The sequence below is a fragment of the Vanessa cardui genome, chromosome 9 (genome assembly GCF_905220365.1).
Source record: "Vanessa cardui chromosome 9, ilVanCard2.1, whole genome shotgun sequence".
NCBI classification, from domain to species: domain Eukaryota; kingdom Metazoa; phylum Arthropoda; class Insecta; order Lepidoptera; family Nymphalidae; genus Vanessa; species Vanessa cardui.
In genome coordinates this window covers 5467348-5488317 of record NC_061131.1, presented here as the reverse complement: position 1 = coordinate 5488317, position 20970 = coordinate 5467348, and the positions used below count along the sequence as shown (strand labels likewise).

The 20970-nt window shown below is 36.8% G+C and overlaps 2 protein-coding genes across 8 annotated transcripts in view; one reads left to right on the top strand and one right to left on the bottom strand.

The window, feature by feature from the left end:
- Positions 1-2650, bottom strand: part of LOC124532302 (PHD finger protein 14) — a 17845-nt gene extending 15195 nt beyond the window's left edge. For all 7 annotated transcript variants that reach the window (XM_047107143.1, XM_047107145.1, XM_047107147.1 and 4 more), the window contains exons 1-6: positions 2332-2650; positions 2091-2258; positions 1617-1756; positions 1423-1531; positions 838-966; positions 618-700 (exon numbers count right to left, since the gene is read on the bottom strand). In XM_047107143.1, the coding sequence (XP_046963099.1) occupies positions 618-700; positions 838-966; positions 1423-1531; positions 1617-1756; positions 2091-2258; positions 2332-2341 (639 nt within the window). In that variant the 5' untranslated portion in view covers positions 2342-2650. The remainder of the gene's footprint in view (positions 1-617; positions 701-837; positions 967-1422; positions 1532-1616; positions 1757-2090; positions 2259-2331) is intronic.
- A 404-nt stretch (positions 2651-3054) lies between these two features.
- LOC124532295 (tubulin-specific chaperone D) lies at positions 3055-19486 on the top strand. The gene is made up of 17 exons (XM_047107133.1): positions 3055-3666; positions 3806-3965; positions 4247-4370; positions 5077-5327; positions 5963-6117; positions 6693-7142; positions 8363-8632; positions 9424-9562; positions 10116-10298; positions 11491-11718; positions 12472-12747; positions 14411-14558; positions 15498-15741; positions 16555-16723; positions 17760-17899; positions 18575-18727; positions 19185-19486. The coding sequence occupies exons 1-17, from the start codon at positions 3307-3309 to the stop codon at positions 19305-19307; spliced, it is 3573 nt and encodes a 1190-aa protein (XP_046963089.1). The 5' UTR covers positions 3055-3306; the 3' UTR covers positions 19308-19486.
- The last annotated feature ends 1484 nt before the right edge of the window (positions 19487-20970 follow it).

Below are 20970 nucleotides of genomic sequence, written 5' to 3'. Positions count from 1 at the left end.
GTATCATTGTTTTACTGTTTTGTAATATTATTAGAAAACCAGAAATTGATTGAAGTATTTTCTTGTTAATGTTTATTATTTTATGTCCTTTCAATAAATTTGTTATAAAAGTAATTTTGTTTTGTTAATAATATGATAATATTGCCGCTAATAATGACTCCATTGACATTTTCGAGAATAAGTTTCGTATATTTAGAAGGTGTTTGATGAATTCAATCTTTAAGACTTAGTATGTAATATATTTGACATTGTTATGTAATATTATTTATAAAAAAAAATTCTGCTATATTTTATACTTATATTAATTTCTCCAAAAATTTTATATTCGTATTATTTTTTTTTCTTTAATTTTTACTTGTAATAGCTTCAGCCTTCATTAACTATGAATTAATGTATTCTTGCTTGATGTGTACACAAATATTAGGGTGTAACTAATCTTCGAACTTTGTAATTTATTATCTAGATATTTATCAGTTATTACCTGTCTTGTGTGCCATATGTAATAAATAAATAAATATGATTCAGCAAATATTTTAAGTACTATATTGAGTAACAGCAATGTTATTTATAAATCGAAATTAAATATGATCTGCCAAATTAAATGTAAGATGTTATACCTCTGAGAATGCTACTCCTGGCACATATAGTGCACACACGAGATGAACCCATGCACCGACTTCAGTTTCTTTGAAAATACCACCTATAACAAAAATCATTAATATTAAAATCTTACTTCTTCATAATGTTAATAAAAACAAACAACAGTTTGTTTCTTTTTTTAAGTATATGTTTTTTATACTTTTATAAATAGAATTACTTTAGCTTTGAATTATTTACCTTTATTAGGGCACAGTTCACAATTGGGATCTGTGACTCCCGCTTTGCAAGCTTCACAGAACCAAGGTTCTGTTGATGCAGAACTGACTGTACTTGATTCACTTGTTACATCCGAAACTCCATAACAACCTAAAAAAAAAACGAAAAGTTCAATTTCCTAGTCATTGTAGCTGAAAAATGTAAACTGGTAGGGCCTTGAATTAATAGACCGCAAGTACAAAACTATTCCATTATTTGTAATTGAACATAAAAATTAATTAAGTAAATATTGTTATATATTCATTCACATTTTTATTTATACTATCTTTTATTGAAAGGCTTTCTCCTTTCAATTTGAACTCTAACAGGTAGGTGAATCTACTTTAAAATTGGTTTATAATAATTGACTGAATAGTTTTATAAAGCAATTACTTATAATACAGAAGGTGTTGCCATAGCAATAAAGTTGTTTACACTAGAAATATTTATAAATGCTTTAAAATAAAAGAATAATAGGTTTTGATAGGATATTTTTTCAAAATCATCTTTATTAATTATTTACTCATCTGTATAAGATAATGTTTTATAAAAAATTTAAACATATACCTTCATGAACAGTAACACCACAGCCATCACATTCAACAATTTCGTTAAAATCATCACTTCTTGAGCCAAGGCAACCCGCACAGATCATGACATTGGCTAATTCTGGAAACTATAATCAAACATATTAAAACATATATTTATAAATTTGTTCTCTTATGTGACCTCTATGAGCACAGTCTTTTGATTTTAAATACCTTAAATTCCTGCAATTTAGCTTTCTCGAGAAGATCTGTTACACTCATCTCTTCACCGAGTTTGCCTGTTGTGTTTTTGTATTCATCTTCACCGTCTGTTTCCGATTGTTCTTCAGAGCTACCACTATTTGCATTTTTTTCTGAAACGTGAATAATAATCATTTAATAACAATTCATTTATTTGAATCTTTATTTTAAATTTAAATTATAATTGAACTGGCTTATTAGTCTACTGGCTAACTTTGAATTCTTAGCCCAATTTTGAAGCATTCCAATTTTAAAAGTAGCTGTGATTACTGCAGCACTTGAACATCAGTTAGGTGGGATTTCCAACCTATCAAATTGAGATGACTCTTTACAAATGAGTGGAATCAATGAATCAATGAGTGCCAGAAAGTACACTTGTATTTGCAAACACTTACATTATATCTATATTGAATATAATAAAAATTGAAATAATAACGTATTGCATACTTTTATCATCATCGTCGGTGTTTATAGAGTAATCGTCACTTTCCTCCGGATGATCTTCTATTCGAAAATCGGAATCGTCAGAACTCTCGCCCTCGCCAAGATCGAAGTCCAATAAGGATTGCGGCTGTTCAACAGGCTTAACCTTACGCTTTGCAGGACCTCTAGTCTCTACAATAAATATATAATTAACACCGGCTAGGAAATAATCACCAGACATACACTTAAATAAACAAACACTTACGATTATTCATTTTATATAACACGTCGCATTAAAGAAAAATTCTATAACTTAATAATGCAGATTATGATAGGATAAATTTTACCTAAACATAATAATAAATTTGTTAATATAAGCAATAACACATTACATTAGGTACAGCTAGCGAAATTTTGACAGAAATATATTCACACACATTCGTGTAGTAAGAAAATAATTAAGGCTCAGATTTCAGAGCTTTGTTGTGTTTATTACTAAATTGCAAGTAATATTAGATATTATAAACTTTATTTATACAATTTTTATAAGTAATATGACTTGACTTGATGTACACTTATTCTAATTTTAAGCATTACAGATTATAAAATATAAATATAATTAAAAAGCTCTCTGCTCTACACATTGTGATTATCTTTTTATAGGCTTCGTTCCTCCAAAGATCAAATTATGTTTATGAATTACGTATTAATTCATTAATAATTTTAAATGTAATGAAATATTGACGTGTGCGAAATTATGAAAACATTTATAAAATAAAAACTAATATTAATTACAATATATACTTTTCTATTAATAGAAATAATATATGACAGAAGATAATAACAACTATTGAATTCATATAAATGACGCACAAAATTTCTGTTATTCAGAATATTGCTTTTTCTAAAGATAAAATAATATTCTTAAAGATTTTATGAACATAAACAACAGTCAAACAATTTAAAACTAGCATTCCAAGCTGTCAAATTTGACAATACACTCAAGATTCTAGAGTGACGTTTATATAAAGGAAAAATTTGGTGATTTCACGATTTGAGTATTTTGTTATGATTCATGAGATTGTCATAATATTCGCCGACGAATCTATTTAATTTTAAAATATTTTTTCAGTTTGTATACATTCTTATTTTGAACAAAAAAATAACGCAAATATAACATAATAAATACGTTTTTTTTGTAATTACTTATTCTAAAAAGTTGAAGAATTTGTTACCGAAAATGGTGGCACTTGACGCAGATATAAACAGAGACGACGACTGTGACAATATTGGTCTAGGCTGCGCCCTAGAACACTTTTCAGAAGTTGATGATGTATTAAATATGATAGACAATGTAAAAAACATATATAACACACCATCTTTGGAGGTGGAGTATGATAAACTGTATACTATACTGAAACAATACTATGAACAACCGCACTTGCTCGATCCTCATTTGGAGAAAATCCTGGCTAAGTTTATGACTATAATTAAGGACAAGGATTCCGTTTTCGAGTTGAAGCATGCCACATTCAACTACATGTATCAAATTATAAGGGTCAGAGGATATAAAGTTGTTGTAAGACACCTTCCACATGAGGTGGGTTTTTGATATTGTTATGTACATTGACTGCAATATAAGTTCCATTACAATTCGAGACCTCATATTAATTTTACAATATGTTAACTTTTTCTAATGTGTTTTGAATTATAAAATGTTTAAATTGAATAATTTGTAGGTTTCAGACCTGCTGACTGTTCTTATGTACCTTGAGGCACAAGATCCCAATGACAAGGAAACTTGGAGAAGCAGATTTGTATTGTTGCTTTGGCTGTCAATTGTAGTGATCATTCCATTTCACATGAGCCGACTTGATGGTTTTGCTCCTGATCAACCAGGTACATTAATTAAGTAATAAATAATATAGCTCAGATATTTCTCTATTAAGTAAAGCTTAACTCTTCTATATGTAACGTTGGATATTTAATTGATTATAATGTTATGCACATTATAATTGATTTGGGTAAAAGAGTTGGTATATAGATAAAGAACAAAACCAATAGAATTGCAATTATGTTACAATCGATTTGAATATGAGTTGTCTGTTGACTGTTAACGTACCAGTGCTGTTTTATTCTGTAATGGAAAAGAAAGTTAAATTATACATAAATTGTTTCAGGTGCTGGAACTTCGAAAAAAATGACAGTTATGGAAAGAATTTTTAACATTTGTAAGACATATGCCATGAGCAAGGACAGTTGTGCTGAAGCAAGTGCATATCTAGCATCCAAGTTTTTAATAAGGTAATATTAACATTAACCTTTCTTATAATAAAACTAGCTGTGCCGCGACCTTGTATGCATTTGAATTTAATAAAAAAAAATATTATTGTAGCCTAAGTTATTCCTTATTATATCAGTCATCTGCCAGTGAAAGTCCCATCAAAATCGGTCTAGCCATTCGAGAGATTAGCCGGAACAAACAGACAGACAAAACATGTAAAAAATGTTTGTACTTTGGAATATGTACCATATATACATGTATATTCATTGAGTAAAAAAGGGCTATTTTAATATTACAAACAGACATTCGAATTATATTATATGTATAGATGATTACTTAAATAATATATAAAGTCTATTAATTTATCAATTGCTCAAATCTATATAAATATACTGCAGTTTAAATAATCAAAGTCAATCGTTGAGTAGACAATAATACAAAATACTTAACAAGATATCTTGATGATAATATTACTATCAGGATTTTTCTATGTATTGTATGTGATTATGTAGTCTTTCAAACTACATAACTACATACAATACATAGAAACCCATGTGAGAAGAAATGTTAAATTGATATGAAACTAAGATCATGATTGCATTGGCATACATGACTATTTTTAGAATAATGAGCAAGAGAGGGCTGTGTTTTTATTATAATTAAATATTAAAAAAGCATACCTGAATGCTGATTCTGATTTTAATATAAAACCTTTATGAATTACAGATCTGATGTTAAAGAATTATACATGAATTCATTTTTTGATTGGGCATGTGACTTACATTCCAATTTAAAAGAAGAAGACACAATTTATTATGGAGTGTTAGCAACTGTTGCAGCAGTACTCAAACATGGAAAGAGAGATGACCTGTTGCCGTACACACCAAAGTTACTGGAATGGGTAACGACACAAAACTATCAGCAACATAATGCAATGTTAGTCAGAAAGTATGGTGTGAAAATTGTTCAGAGAATAGGTAAGATGTAGTTTTATTATGTCAATTACAATAAATATTAAATATTATATTATATTCAATGATGTTATAGTAAACAGATATGTTATTAATGCGCAAAAAGTGAAGACTAGAAAACGTCCTACGTATACATCATAATTACGTAGTAATACGTTTTGCATAATTAAAACATCTAGTTATCCCTTTAACTTATTGTTTTTCTCAAGCTATCCTTTTTACTTTTAACAAAATGTAAAAATAAATAAAAATAAACGGTCCCCGGCGCTTCACACTTTTTTCTGTTGTTTAGTATGGATATAACATATCTGTTTATTAGAATATCATTGATTATATTACTTTGGGTTTTGCTTCATAAACTATTGACGCCCTTATTGATCTTACGTCCAGGTTATAAACCCGTCTGCAAACCCAGAGGTTCTTAACTTAAATTTAGGCCAAAATAAAGTTAGTGTGAATCCTCTGTCAAAAAATTCTCATCAAGAAGTCAGAGTATAATTGAATAATGTTTAAATTTCTGTTGGTCATATAGGTATATTATTTCTGATTGTATATTGCCTTCCCATGGAGTATAAGATTGAACAAATACGAAGTAAATATATGGATTTATATAAAATAGTTATTTATTGTAATAAATCTAGGTCTGACATTCCTTCGCCCACGTGTTGCTTCGTGGAGGTATACACGTGGTTCGCGATCTCTGACCGTGACGCTAGGAGGTAGTACGGCCGCTGCGGGTGACACGGAGCCGATGACTACTCCGCCTGATGACGATGATCAGGACATACCACAAGAGGTTATATACGATATCCTTTATTACTTTCCTTTCTTCTTTGGTAAATAAAACAAAAATGCAGAACAAAATCAATTTGCTTAAGATTAAAGCGAAATAAAAATTTAGATTTACTTGGTAGTAGGGCTTTGTGCAAGCCCGTCTGGGTAGGTACCACCCACTCATCAGTTATTCTACGCCAAACAACAGTACTCAGTATTGTTGTGTTCCGGTTTGAAGGGTGAGTGAGCCAGTGTAACTACAGGCACAAGGGACGTAACATCTTAGTTCCCAAGGTTGGTGGCACATTGACGATGTAAGGAATAGTTAATATTTCTTACAGCGTCATTGTCTATGGGTGATGGTGACCACTTACCATCAGGTGGCCCATATGCTCGTCCGCCAGCCAATAGCTATAAAAAAAAAAGATTTTTTTCGAATTGTTTCGCTTTGACTAATGAATTGTTCAATATTTTTAATTACGCCTCGGCCACCTTCAGCGAAACTTTCGCCTTGGCAAAACGGACTGAAATTTTCTAATCTAAGTTTTATTCTACAAAAAAAGTCTGTTAAAGGGCATATTGTTTCTCGTTGGGCAGGTAGAAGATGTAGTGGAGCTGCTACTGTGCTCGCTGCGCGACGACGACACCGTGGTGCGGTGGTCGGCGGCGAAGGGCGTCGGCCGCCTCGGGGCGCGCCTGCCCGCCCTCGCCGCCGCCGACGTGTGCGACAGCGTGCTCACTCTGTTCGCGGACAACGAGCGGGACACGGCGTGGCACGGCGGCTGCATGGCGCTCGCCGAGCTGGGCCGCCGGGGGCTCATATCGCCGCGCCAGCTGAGCGAGGCGGTGCGCTGCGCGGCGGCGGCGCTGGCGCGGGACGAGCCGCGCGCGTCGGGCGGCGGCGGCGGCGGCGGGGGGCGCGCGGCGCGGGACGCAGCGTGCCACGCGGCGTGGGCCATCGCGCGCGCCTACGACGCCGTGGCGCTGGCGCCGCACGCGCTCACCCTCGCCAACGCCCTCATCGCCACCGCCTGCTTCGACAGGGAGGTGAGCCATATTGACTGTTAACTCGCTTCTCTTAGGTCCCTCGCCCACGGAGACTTTTTGTAGCGATGCAGTCGCGCGTTTCGTAAAAGCGCGACAGCAGCGATACTAACGCTCGTTAGTCGCATTTGCAACGCGCCACACCATCGCAACTGTATCGATGCAAACGCGCGGCCATGTCGGACGACATCGGGGAGAGAACGGTGGGGGATGGCGCGTGAGTGGAGAAACGAGCGAAACCACCAAGTAATCTCTTTTTGTTAAATGGGTGCATCCAGTATTGACGCCGGTTTCGTTGCCCTCGTTTCGGCTGCTCACAAAGCAGCACCAAAGACAACGTGACTAATGTTGCCTCAACGGAGTCCATCTTGCAACTGTAGCGATCACCACAGGCAATTTTGTGCCGTTACTGAATCGCATTTGCATCGCGACAGAAGCGCGACAGTATTGCGTTGACATCGCGACTGAATCGTGGTTATGTGGGCGAGGGCACACTGCCAGCGATCGCATCGCGACTGTATCGATGCGAATATGCGACAGCATCGCTACTGCATCGCTACAAAAAGTCGCCGTGGGCGAGGGCCCTTAGGCCCAGCACACACGGCGCAGCGCAACTGCAACGTAACTGCAACGAAACCCTTCTGAAATTATTAGTTTGAAACTCGTTTCAATCGATTTCCACACACGCAGCAACCGCCCTGCTCACAATCAGTTCGGTTTTCTGAGAGAATAGAAGTCTGCAAAATGTCTAGTTCAAATGATGAAGAAGTTGTGGTTATGTATTTATATCTTCGACAAAGGAGAAGGCGTAAAAGAACTATGTGGATACATCCCTACATTGATATTAATATCAACTGTCGTATGTTTGTGGCTGCCAAAGCATTATTATATAAACAAGGATATTTTTCTACTTCTAACACAAATTCAATGCTTTGATTATCATCGTCAGCCATTTTGTTGATGAAAAAGGCGCAAAATCCGAAGAAACGCAAACACGAGTTTCCTGCACGCCGGTTTCAATGCAACTGGTTTGAAACGCGTTTCCAACCAGTTTCATACAGGTTGCGTCGTGTGCGGTCTTTCAAAGGAGTCTATGGCTGAAACATAAAAGTAACTAGAAGTCGCAGTTTCGTTGCAAATGCGTTGCGCCGTGTGTGCTGGGCTTAAGGTGCGATCTGATTGTGTACCCGATATGACATCCATTAAATGTTTCTACATTGCAGATAAACTGTCGGCGAGCGGCGTCGGCGGCCTACCAGGAGAATGTGGGGCGTCATGGGCTTTTCCCGCACGGCATCGACGTGCTGACGGCGGCTGACTTCCAGTCAGTGGGTCCACGGACCCACGCCTACCTCGTGGTGGCCCCCTACGTGGCCACCTTCCCCGAATACACCCGTCCGCTGCTAGACCACATCGTCGACCTCAAGCTGGAGCACTGGGACTGCGCTATCAGGGAGCTTGCTGCAAAGGCACTTAATAGGCTAACAGATAAGGTAATACTTTCTACTAGCTTCTTCGCGCGGTTTCATCTGAGTAAAACATTCTACTCCGTCCCCATGGGCCGTAGTGTGATATTAATTTAATAGTCTCTATGAACATTTAGCATATAAAAATATAATACTTTTTAGTTTGCATCTGACGCTTGACTGGTCCAGAGATCAGTGTTTACAAACCAAAAACACAAACTCTTAAGCATAATTCTATGGGAGTAGATATTAAATAACAATAATAATTTCTCTTATTGCAGTTAAACCTTTTTAGTTGCAAATTTCGTATCGTGTAAAGTTCTCGAATAATACTCGGTAGTCGAAGTAGTACAAAAAAGAATATATATAATGCATATAGTATAAAGAAATACTAAAATATATTTTTTTTTCAATAGTCTTAGCACTAATCTGCCAGTGCTAAGTATTTGAAATATCCCATGCAAACTAGGCCTTACTCTGCAATTTTTCTAATACATATTTTTTTTACTTTTTCATTGTTAAAGCTGGCCACATCGATTTTATTTTTAATTTTGGAATTTGTCACTGTCATTTATTATTTAATTAAAATATTATAGTTTAGCTGTATTAGATTTAAGATCTTAGGTTTATTTTTATTCATTTAAATATTTTTTATTTAGCTATTTACAATTGAACAGTGATGTGTGAAGTAAGTAAAAACAATATAGTTTTAGTAATATAAATTTACGATTATTATTTTCTTAAGCAATTCTATAATTATGTAAAATTATTTTTACACGATAGTAGATAGTTACTTTTAATGGTTATATTTTTTCTAGACACCAGAATACGTGGCGCAAGAAATATTACCGAAATTAATAAAGAAGACTGAATCTATTGATCTCAACGTACGGCATGGTGCCATTTTAGGTATAGGAGAAGCAATACACGCACTGTCTCAAACCATCTTACCGAACGGTAAGTTTATTTTTTTGACATATTATTTTAATATTTCTTCGTTACTGCAAACTTAAAACGCGCTTCACTCGCTTATTTCAAATGAACACAATGACTATTTTTAATTTGATGCATTAATGTAATATGCAGATCACGGTTTAAGTTACCCGTACCTAACGTGTGCATTCCCAAATGTGCAGGGCCGTATTTAGGGGAGGGCAACCGGGGCAACTGCCCTGGGGCCTCCACATGAGTGGGGGCCACATGAGTTTTCAACGAGTTAACAAATACCGAGATATAGTCAAATTATAATAATGTTACTACTTAATATTTTAAAAGTTACCGATACAAAGTAATTAAATCATAGCTTACTGATTGAAATAAAAAAAGTTAATTAATTCATGATAATATAATTATTAGGTTGTTCACGCTTATGTTTGTCTAGGGCCCCCACTGCTTTGTGGCCCGGGGGCCTCCAGACCTTTAAATCCGACTCTGCAAACGAGTATCACCAAGTAAAAAATGAAGGTCCGGCTGGGCATTGTTTAACTAAAGTCACGCTGCGCGTGCGCAGGGCAGAGCGGCTCGAGCCTGGTGAGCGCGGCGACGTGGGACGGCGTGCGGCCGCTGCCGGGCGAGCTGCGCGCGCGCCAGCTGCTGCGCGGGCTGGGCGGCGAGCTCATGCGCCAGGCCGCGTGCCACTGCGCCGCGCGCCTCGCACGCGCCTGCGCGCCGCTCGAGAGCGGCGACACCATCGGTGAGACACGCCCCCCCCCCGCTGCCACGTCACACTAGGAGTAGCTGGCCCTGCGGCTTTATCCCCGTCATATTTATAAAATTTACCTGTAAACAACCCCCCCCCCTTAAGAGAGAGACTACCTGTACCCGTGACCTTGGACGCCGTTGAATATAAAAATTATTTTGTAGCCCAAGTTTTGCGATTCAACAGGGAAATGCTGCTATCATTCTTGCTGCCTAAGTTACTCCCTATTATATCAGTTATCTGCCAGTGAAATTCCCATCAAAATCGGTCCATTCGTTCCAGAGATTGGTCGGAACAAACAGACAGGCCGAAAAAATTGTAGAAAAATGTTATTTTGGTATATGTACCGTTTATAAATACATAGACATTGAGTAAAAAAGGACTATTTTAATATTACAAACAGACACTCCAATTTTATTATATATATAGAGATAGATTAAGAAAATACCCCATGTCCTTACCTGGAGTCAAACTATATCCTTATCATATTGATCTATATCGGTTAAGCAATTTAAGCGTGTAAAAGTAACAGTTACTTTCACATTTACAATATTAGTATATATTATTTTATTTGTATCTCTATAGATGTATTCCTTGTAACTTTTGTGTATCATTATATCCTTATTGCGCATGCTTTTAATATCATGTGGCATGGCAATCTTAAGTTTCAGGATAATATGTTATAAATATACAGAAATGTTTGTTTTCAAAATGGTACTGCATTAGGATATATATATAAAACAAACGAACAATTTTTTTAACTTTATTATTTTTTCCAAAGGATCATCAGACTTTTGAAATATTAATTTCACACTTATTCATACTTATTTCCTTCACTTTCTTACTCATTTTAAAACCATTGGTATCGATTTAGCTCTCATTAATTTAAATCGATTTTGTCTCAAAGGCTGATATATTTATATCCATCTTGTTTATTGAATTTTGACCAACTATACCTGTTGACTTGCAGGCAGGATATATTAATTTAAATAATTGTATTAACTAACATGACTGTATTTTTTTTAATGTTAAAAAGAGTAACTACTGAGTTTCTTGCCGGTTCTTCTCGGTAGAATCTACTATCCGAACCGGTGGAAAGTGAAGCTACTAAAAGCCCACTTCAATAAAGTATTTGATTTTGATAAACAACAGTGCTCAATAATGATTTTGTCGTTGATCTATTTAGATGAATGGTTAAACCTCATCGAAGAATGTCTCGCTCACGAGGTCCAAGCGATACGCGAAAAAGCGATCGAGGCATTGCCGCTAATGTTCGAGCAATACTTGCGCGATACAAACCCTTTGTACTGCGGCCCAGTGAAGAGGAGGCAACTGGTGCAGAAGTATTGCGAGCAATTGGCCAACACCGGCGTGAACGGGCTCGTGCTGAGAATGGGCTATGCGCGCGCCATAGGTAACGCAACTTATGTTTATCCACTAAAAAGTACTGATGATGAAGAATTTATGCCCAAAAGAATATTAAAACTTAAAATACAATATCAGTTGTTTGCAAGTTGTCAAATGCGTGTGGTTAGAACGCGTGCATCTTAACCGATGATTGCGGGTTCAAACCCAGTCAAGCTGATTCATGTGCTTAATTTGTCTTTATAATTCATCTAGTGCTCAGCGGTGATGGAAAACATCGTGAGGAAACCTGCATGTGACAAATTTCATAGAAATTCTGTCACATGTGTATTCCACCAACCCGCATTGGAACAGCGTCGTGGAATATGTTCCAAACCTTCTCCTCAATGGGAGAGGAGGCCTTTAGCCCAGCAGTGGGAATTTACAGGCTGTTGTTGTTGCTGAAATGCGGAAAACTAATATTCTAAAAGGAAATTCTATAGGAGCGCCAACGATATCAACAACGTGTACTGTTAATGATTAAATAAATAAATATAAATAAATATGAGACAACATCACATACATTACTCTGATCCCAATGTAAGTAGCTAAAGCACTTGTGTTATGGAAAATCAGAAGTAACGACGGTACCACAAACACCCAGACCCAAGACAACATAGACAACTAATGATAATCTACATTGACTCGGCCGGGAATCGAACCCGGGACCTCGGAGTGGCGTGACCCATGAAAACCGGTGTACACACCACTCGACCACGGAGGTCGTCAAAATTAATATCTTCTTTTTATCGAATGCTTGCAGGGTCGCTGCCAAAGTTCGTCCTTGAGGAGCAGATGCAGCTCGTTATCCCGTCGCTCATCGCCGCCACGAAGGTGAGCGAGGGCACGGCGAAGTGGGCGGAGGCGCGGCGCGACGCCGTCGTGGGCCTCACCGAAGTGTGCCACACGCTGGGCCTCGGCGAGGGCCTCGACGCCTTCGTGCCCGACATCCGCGCCGCGCTCCTCGACTGCCTCTCCGAGTACACCGTGGACATGAGGGGCGACATCGGAGCCTGGGTGCGAGAGGCCAGCATGACCGGTAACTCATCGATTCAATACGCTATTTGACTGGTTTTTGAAATCCATTTTATATTATTTAGTAGAAACTAAGGAACCCAGTTAAAGTTGTGTTTTTTTTATTTCTAGTACATATTTGTCGAAAAATATGATATTAAAAATTCCATATTTAAATAGCGCGCAAAAACGCTGCTTGGACAATATGGCGCTGCAATGGGGTCGGTGACGTCACTTTCTTGTATTTCAATCTGTGGTACATATAGTAGAAAAGCAAAGTTTACAAGAAAGTGACTTCATCATAAGCCCGGCCAATCAGGAGGGTTTTGTGTCACGTGACAAACGTTTGAAAATTTGCATTTTTATTTATGGATTTTTGAATAAATTAAGTGTTATTTTCAACTTTCGTTAGTAAATAACCATTTTTAAACTCATAATATACACTGATTACAATAATTCACAATTTATTTTTCGTAATGTCAAATAGCCTATTGTGCTGTTATATCAACCTATCAACCTTTTGAAGTCGCGCAAAATATCTATACGATTCTATCGTAATCTTTGCATCATTTAAATAAGATTTTGGACCTTATGTATAGAAGTCGAGGTAATTGAATTTAATTGCTCTGATTATTATAAAATAAAACAGCGCTCCTTTCCCAAGTTCTAAAAGAAGCCGATCGGCAGCTTTTTATGTTACCCAAATAGGTTATAGTTAATGCCAATTATTATAATCCGCGCTTGACCAGATAAAGGATGCTATTGTCCTTTTGAAACTGAGACACGGAGCGGCATCGTTATCAAATTGCGACAGAGTTTTTCTTCTTACAACTTAAAAACACACGTTACACATCATGTTAAAATAATTTCCCCCTTTTGGCTTCCCTAGTGATATTGGATTAACATTCGAATAGTTTCCTATGACATATATGAAGATTCAGTTGACAACTTCACTATAGTCTGTTCGCGTTAAGAATGCAGTAAGTTGTCATTGTTTGACCAATCAAATCTTTTTAAAAGAAGGGTAAAGGTGTATGTATATTTGTGTTAAAATTCCAACAAATTAAATTTTGTTTCAAAGACTAAGTGTAATGAATTTAAAAAGTACACATTAACGTAAAAAATCGAAATTAAGTCATTAATATTTTAATCACTATTACACTATTACTGTCGTCGTTAGTGTTTATATAAAATAATTCTCTGCAGCGAGTTCCATAATATTATCTAAATCCCACATGGCAATTTCTTCTTGTAAGACGTGGTGGCAGCATTTCTCGCACTTTTATTTTTACAAAGTGGTGTGGTATTCATTTGTTTAATATCAGTTAATAATAATAATAATTTAATTTAAATTATAATAATATCGGTTAATAATTAATTAAATCCACAACCATCACGTTCGAACTTATGTCTTTACGTGTTCAATGTGAACTTGACTTTGTAATTCGAAAAGATTTGATTGGTCAAAGGTGCCGGTGAACAATGACAACTCACTGCATTCTTAACGCGAACAGACTATAGCGCGATTCAGGATGAATCGTGACATGTTTTAGTGACATACTATTTTATTGCATACATTTTATATTGTTATTCTTATTTTATTTTAAACTTAAATATTATTTTATTAATATTTTACATAAAAATGTGAGGCTTTAACACGTCGGATCGGTGCTTCGATTCGTGCGCAGGGCTGCTGTCGCTGTGCCGGCAGTGCGCGCGGCGCGGCGTGGCGCACGACGCGCTGTGCGTGCTGCGCGGCGTGGCGCAGCAGGCCGTCGAGAAGATCGACCGCACGCGCGCGCACGCCGGACGCGTCTTCACGGCGCTGCTCTACAAGTGAGTGACACTTGAATCCAGAATTGCATTGTTGTGATTCTGGATTCAAACAACTTGAATAATTCTCAACGCAGCGAATGTGTGGTCTGGAAGTTGAAACACCCGTGCCTAGTAGAGCACGTTTTTTTTTTTATGGTATAGGTTGGCGGACGAGCGTATGGGCCACCTGATGGTAAGTGGTAACCGTCGCCCATAGACATTGACGCTGTAAGAATAATTAACTATTCCTTACATCGTCAATGTGCCACCAACCTTGGGAACTAAGATGTTATGTCCCTTGTGCCTGTAGTAACACTGGCTCACTCACCCTTCAGACCGGAACACAACAATACTGGGTACTGTTGTTTGGCGGTAGAATAACTGATAACCTACCCAGAGTGGGTGGTACCTACCCAGACGTTAAGTCGTTGATGCTGTACGTGGACTTTTTCCCGTACGTATCGGACTGTTGCGTAAAGTAAACATTGTTCACGTACGGTGATTGGTGCACACATTAGAGCACCGTGACTGAAATCGTCATCATGTGTATAACAACAACAACAACAGCCTGTAAATTCCCACTGCTGGGCTAAAGGCCTCCTCTCCCTTTGAAGATAAGATTTGGAACATATTCCACCACGCTGTTCCAATGCGGATTGGTGGAATGCACATGTGGCAGAATTTCTATGAAATTTGTCACATGCAGGTTTCCTCACGATGTTTTCCTTCACCGCTGACCACGAGATGAATTATAAAGACAAATTAAGCACATGAATCAGCAGTGCTTGCCTGGGTTTGAACCCGCAATCATCGGTTAAGATGCATATGTTTACACGTTCTGTATTATCGTCTCCATCGAAATATATATTACATAATATATTAACAATTAAAATGAATTCTATATCTGTACATATCGTCATCCCTTAAATTACTCCATATAAATACTTGCTTAAATTCCAGCGATCCTCCGATCGAAAACATACCCCATCACGAGGCGTTAAAACGCATATTCCCCTGTGAGGAAATTGAGACGACGCGACCCCGGAACGAGGAGGCTGAGACCAGCGAAAGCTCTGCCGTCGTGTTATGGCTGTTTCCCGGACACACCATGCCACGTTTCGTGCAACTGCTCGCCTTCCCGGAGTATCGCTATCACGTCGTCAAGGGTCTGGTGGTTAGTGCCGGGGAGTTGACGGAGAGTTTGGTAAGCATTTTTCAATTTAATCATTTTTACTTGGTGGTAGGGCTTTGTGCAAGCCTGCCTTGGTAGGTACCACCCACTCATCAGATATTCTACCGCCAAACAACAGTACGCAGTATTGTTGTGTTCCGGTTTGAAGGGTGAGTGAGTGAGTGTAACTACAGGCACAAGGGACATAGCATCTTAATTCCCAAGGTTGGTGGCACATTGTCGATGTAAGGAATAGTTACTATTTCTTACTTCGTCATTGTCTATGGGTGATTGTGACCACTTTCCATCAGGTGGCCCATATGCTCGTCCGCCAACCTATAACATATTTTCATTAGTAAAAGAGCAAATATGATCGTTGATGGTAAATAGCTACCATCGCCATCACCTATATATCGCAAAGCTGTCTATTCGATAAGTAACTATTCTGTAAATATATGTAAAAATAATGTAATGTAATGTAAAAACACCTCCGTACTATTGTACCTCGTCTGGGTTGTACCTACAACCCAGACGAGGTATATTCGAATTACCGATAGTAGTATCGGTAATCTCAGCTTAATTATTCAAATCAAATCAAATCATAATAAACTTTATTCAAGTAGGCTTTTACAAGCACTTTTGAATCGTCATTTTACAATTAAGTGAAACTAAGAAGAAGAAGAAGAAACTACCACCGGTTCGGAAAGTAGATTCTACCGAGAAGAACCGGCAAGAAACTCAGTAGTTACTCTTTTTTAACTAAAGTACTTAGAGACCAGCCAAAAAGTACAGTATCGTAATATTCTTATTATGTATCTTAATATTAAATTGTATATTATATTCCAGGTCAAACACACAACACAGGCTCTATTCTCGTACCTGAACACACTCCACGACGACAAAGAGACGCTGAAGAGTATTTGTGACACTATAATACAAGTGTTCGCTGACAACTTACACGTCAAGAGGATCACGGGCCCTATGTTCAACTTTTTAGACAGGTTGTTAAGTTCTGGTGAGTAATATTGTTTGAAAATACTTTTTATATAATAGGCTATTTGACTGGTTTTTAAAATCCATTTTATATTATTTATTAGAAGTTAAGGAACCCAGTAAAAGTTGTGTTTTTTATTTCTAGTACATATTCGCCGAAAAATATCATATTAAAAATTCCATATTTAAATAGCGCGCAAAAACGCTACATGGACAATTTGGCGCTGCAATGGGGTCGGTGACGTCACTTTCCTGTATTTTAATTTGTGGTACATAAAGTAGAAAAGCAAAGTTTACAAGAAAGTGACTTCGTCATAAGCCCGGCCAATCAGGAGCGTTTTGTGTCACGTGACAAACGTTTGAAAAAATGCATTTTTATTTATGGATTTTTGAATAAATTGAGTATTATTTTCAAGTTTCTTTAGTAAATAATTTTTAACCTCATATTATACACTGATTACAATAATTCACAATTTATTTTTCGCGTTGTCAAGTAGCCTATTAACAAGTAGTCGCCCGCGGCTTCAAGCCCGTGTTTTGGGTGTTATTTGTCACGTGTCGGGTAAAAAGTAGCCCTTTCTTAAGCAGGTAAAAGTTCTTTCTTGGAGTTCGAGTTTGCTTCGTACCAAATTTCATCAAATTCAGTTCAGTGGTTCGGTCGTGAAAGGACAGACAGAGTTACTTTCACATTTATAATATTAATTGTATTGTCAAAGTTATTTCTTGGTGGTAGAGCTTTGTGCAAGCCAGTCTGGGTAGGCACCACCCACTCATCAGTTATTCTACCGCCAAACAACAGTACTCAGTATTGTTGTGTTCCGGTTTGAAGGGTGAGTGAGCCAGTGTAACTACAGGCACAAGGGACATAACATCTTAGTTCCCAAGGTTAGTGGCGCATTGACGATGTAAGGAATAGTTAATATTTCTTACAGCATCATTGTCTACGGGTAATGGTGACCACTTACCATCAGGTGGTCCATATGCTCGGCCGCCAACTTATACCATAATTGACAAATCACTATTATGATAATTTAATTAATTAATATAATTTGTTATAGGTTCCGTATCGCCGATATTGGATGATCCAGAATCGACATTTGCAAAAGACATATTGAAGTATTTGCAACTGGAACTAAGGGGTGGGAAGAATATTTATAAATTACTGGACTCTATAAACGTCCTGTGTCAACTAATTCAGGTGAATATTAAAGCTCAAAATATTTAACATTTCCTATACCAAATAAAATTACTTTGTTTTTGATTGGATTGGATTTTCTCTCAAATATTCTTTTAAACAATGTATTAATTCTTTTAAAAATTGACTAATGTATTATTTATTATTATAATAATAGTATATTATTTTTTATAATAACAGTTAAAGGTAGGTGTAACTTTAATAAGTGAGGCAGAACTGTCTTGCTAAGCAAATAGGACCCCGTATAGTACGACACAAATTAGATGTAGCATCGGAAAATGCAATTGAATGAAAATAAAACCGATTACTGCCAATTTACAAAATCAATAGAAATTGCTTCCTATAGCGCTCTTCGACGCTATTCGTCGCTATAGATTCACGCGTCAGAGAAAGCAAGCGCATGTAAATCGACGCGTCAAATTGACGAATATATTAGGTCATATGATATTACAAGCTATTACGTTTGTGCAAAGATCATATTCGCAGGAGAAATAAATATTGATAATTTGGGATGGCGTACTCAATTCGGATGTGATCGGTATTACGATTTTTGCTGATGCGACATCTAAGTTGTGTCGTACTATATTTATTTGTATCTATTGTCACTTGATTAACGATTCAGTTTCAAGAAAGGTGTCATAACGTTGTCGTTAATCGCGTGTGCGTGTGTGTGTGCAGGTGCGCGACGCGTGGCGCCTGTCGCTGGGTCAGCTGGCCATCTACGTGTGCTACGCGGATCGCTACGTTCGCCGCTGCGCAGCCGCCCGCCTCTACGAGGCCCTCACGCTCTACGGGGACGTGTGCGACCTGCCCCAAGAGAACCTCGACCAGGTACGCTCTATGTCAACTCTAAACGCTGTTATATGAAAATAATATAATAATAATTATAAGATTATTTTGTGCTATGTACCTGAGTTTTATTTCTCTTATATTTTTTTTATCTAATTATTATTGTATAGTTTTTAAGTCTATAATTGTTGACAATGATTACCGATGTACTGATAAATCCAATATTGTTTTTGATACATTGTTCTTAAAATAGTAGAACAAAATTAAATTTATATATATTGAAATAAATATATAAAGGATCAGTATTTCCAATATTCGTTGGTATTATTCATTCGACTCAGCAAAACTAATATAATTTTAAGAGGAAAAATATGTCAGATTTAAGTTTTTATTCTTTACTGTTAGTTTATCTTATTTTTGTTACTGTTATTAAATGCTATACATCAATACGAACATGAAAGGAAATAATTTTTATATTTGTTATAAATTATTTTTTCAGGTTATGACAATCCTTGCTGAGACTGATTGGGAAAAGGATGTTAGCGAGTTGAGGCCGATAAGAAATGAGATTTGTGACCTTATGTCTATAAAACGACCAGTTATGAAACAGAAGGCACCTTAACTAATGATTTTACAATGTATTTTTTTATATTTATATAACATGATAGCTTGATAGCTTAGAAGATTAGCAGAAGAGTATAAGTTGCTTCGTGCCTTTAATAATTATTTTAATGATATTAACTGAACGCACTACTATTTTGTTTTTACTAACGTCTTCGTCGTGACAAATTAAATGTATACACGATGTAACAAAATGAAATAAAATGCTTATTCTTATAACGAATCTTTTATTTACAATTGTACATTTCTACATTATTATTAATAATTGATACAGAATTCATTAAAATTGAACAAATTGTCACAAAATATATCCATATATATTTATATGTGCTGCTGACCCTACAGACTTTATTAGTATCATTTTTGAATTTTGACGTTTTTCTCCGTTAATTATCGTTATTGTATATCAATAAGTGCCATTTTGGTGTTGCGTGTAACGAGTTATTGGAAATGAATCAAGTTTTGCGCCATCTCTGACATGCGACTTAAAAACTCGGGATACTTGAAGTGGGAAGCTCCAATGCAAGTACGGTGGCCTCCGAAATGTCAAATGCCCGGCTGTCATTACGACGAGTTATTTACAAACGAACAATTTTAATTAAATATTGTAATTTACATTTATTCCAATAAATATTCTAAATCTATATAAGGTAAGTCTTTTTTACTTTTCGTCTAAAATGGCACAATCAATAGATTTCGCTTAGTACATTACGGATTTTTCATGTCTGTCGTCATGAGAAGTAAGTAAAGAAATAAGCAAATTTCATCGAATAACGCATTTCATATAAATTGCAGACGATTATTTATGAGTGCTCGTGCTCTCAATAATCCATCCTTTTATGAATTTTCAGTTAAACATGGCCAAATTAATCATAAAAACTGATAATAAAATTATTTACTAAAAACGTAAATCTCGCTAGTAAAAAGTGACAGCGTCCGCCACCGAAAGTTCCTTTTTTGGCCATGACGCGCGCTGCGACCGTTTCGTGGTTCCCCCACCTAATACTTCGCTCCCAGCGAATAGGGACCCTTGAAATTCGCCTTGTAGCTAATCCTACCATACGTACAATAAAGGCCCATTTGTAGTATAGTACGACACATCTTAGATGTAACATCGACAAAATTCGTGTAACCGTTCACATCCGAATTATTAATTATCTTTACGTAAACGTAATATCTTGTAATATAGTGACCTAATATTCGTCATTTGACACGTCGATTTATATGCACTTGCTTTCTCGGGTTGAACTGACGAGATAATCTATAGCGACGAATAGCGCGATAGGGAGTGTTTTCTACTGGTTGAATAAATCGGCAGTAAACAGTTATACTGAATTTTCCGATGCTACCTCTAAGTTGTGTAGTACTATACACGGGTTGTAGTAGCCAGATATGCTACACATTATTCCATTTGTACCATACGAATATATCGTGTAACTTACCTCCGTTTTCGGAAATGAGAACCAAAGTCAAGTTTACTCATTTGTGTTTAATCTGAGTGGCCATTTGTCTTTGGCGTTATGACGTAATTGAGAATCAATGAGCATGTAACAGTGATTATGTGCAATATTTGCATGAATCACGACCCAAAATGGCACTACAGACAAACCTGTCTTTCAGAACAGTTAAAATCAAATGACCCGAATCAGTGTCAAGTGCGCACT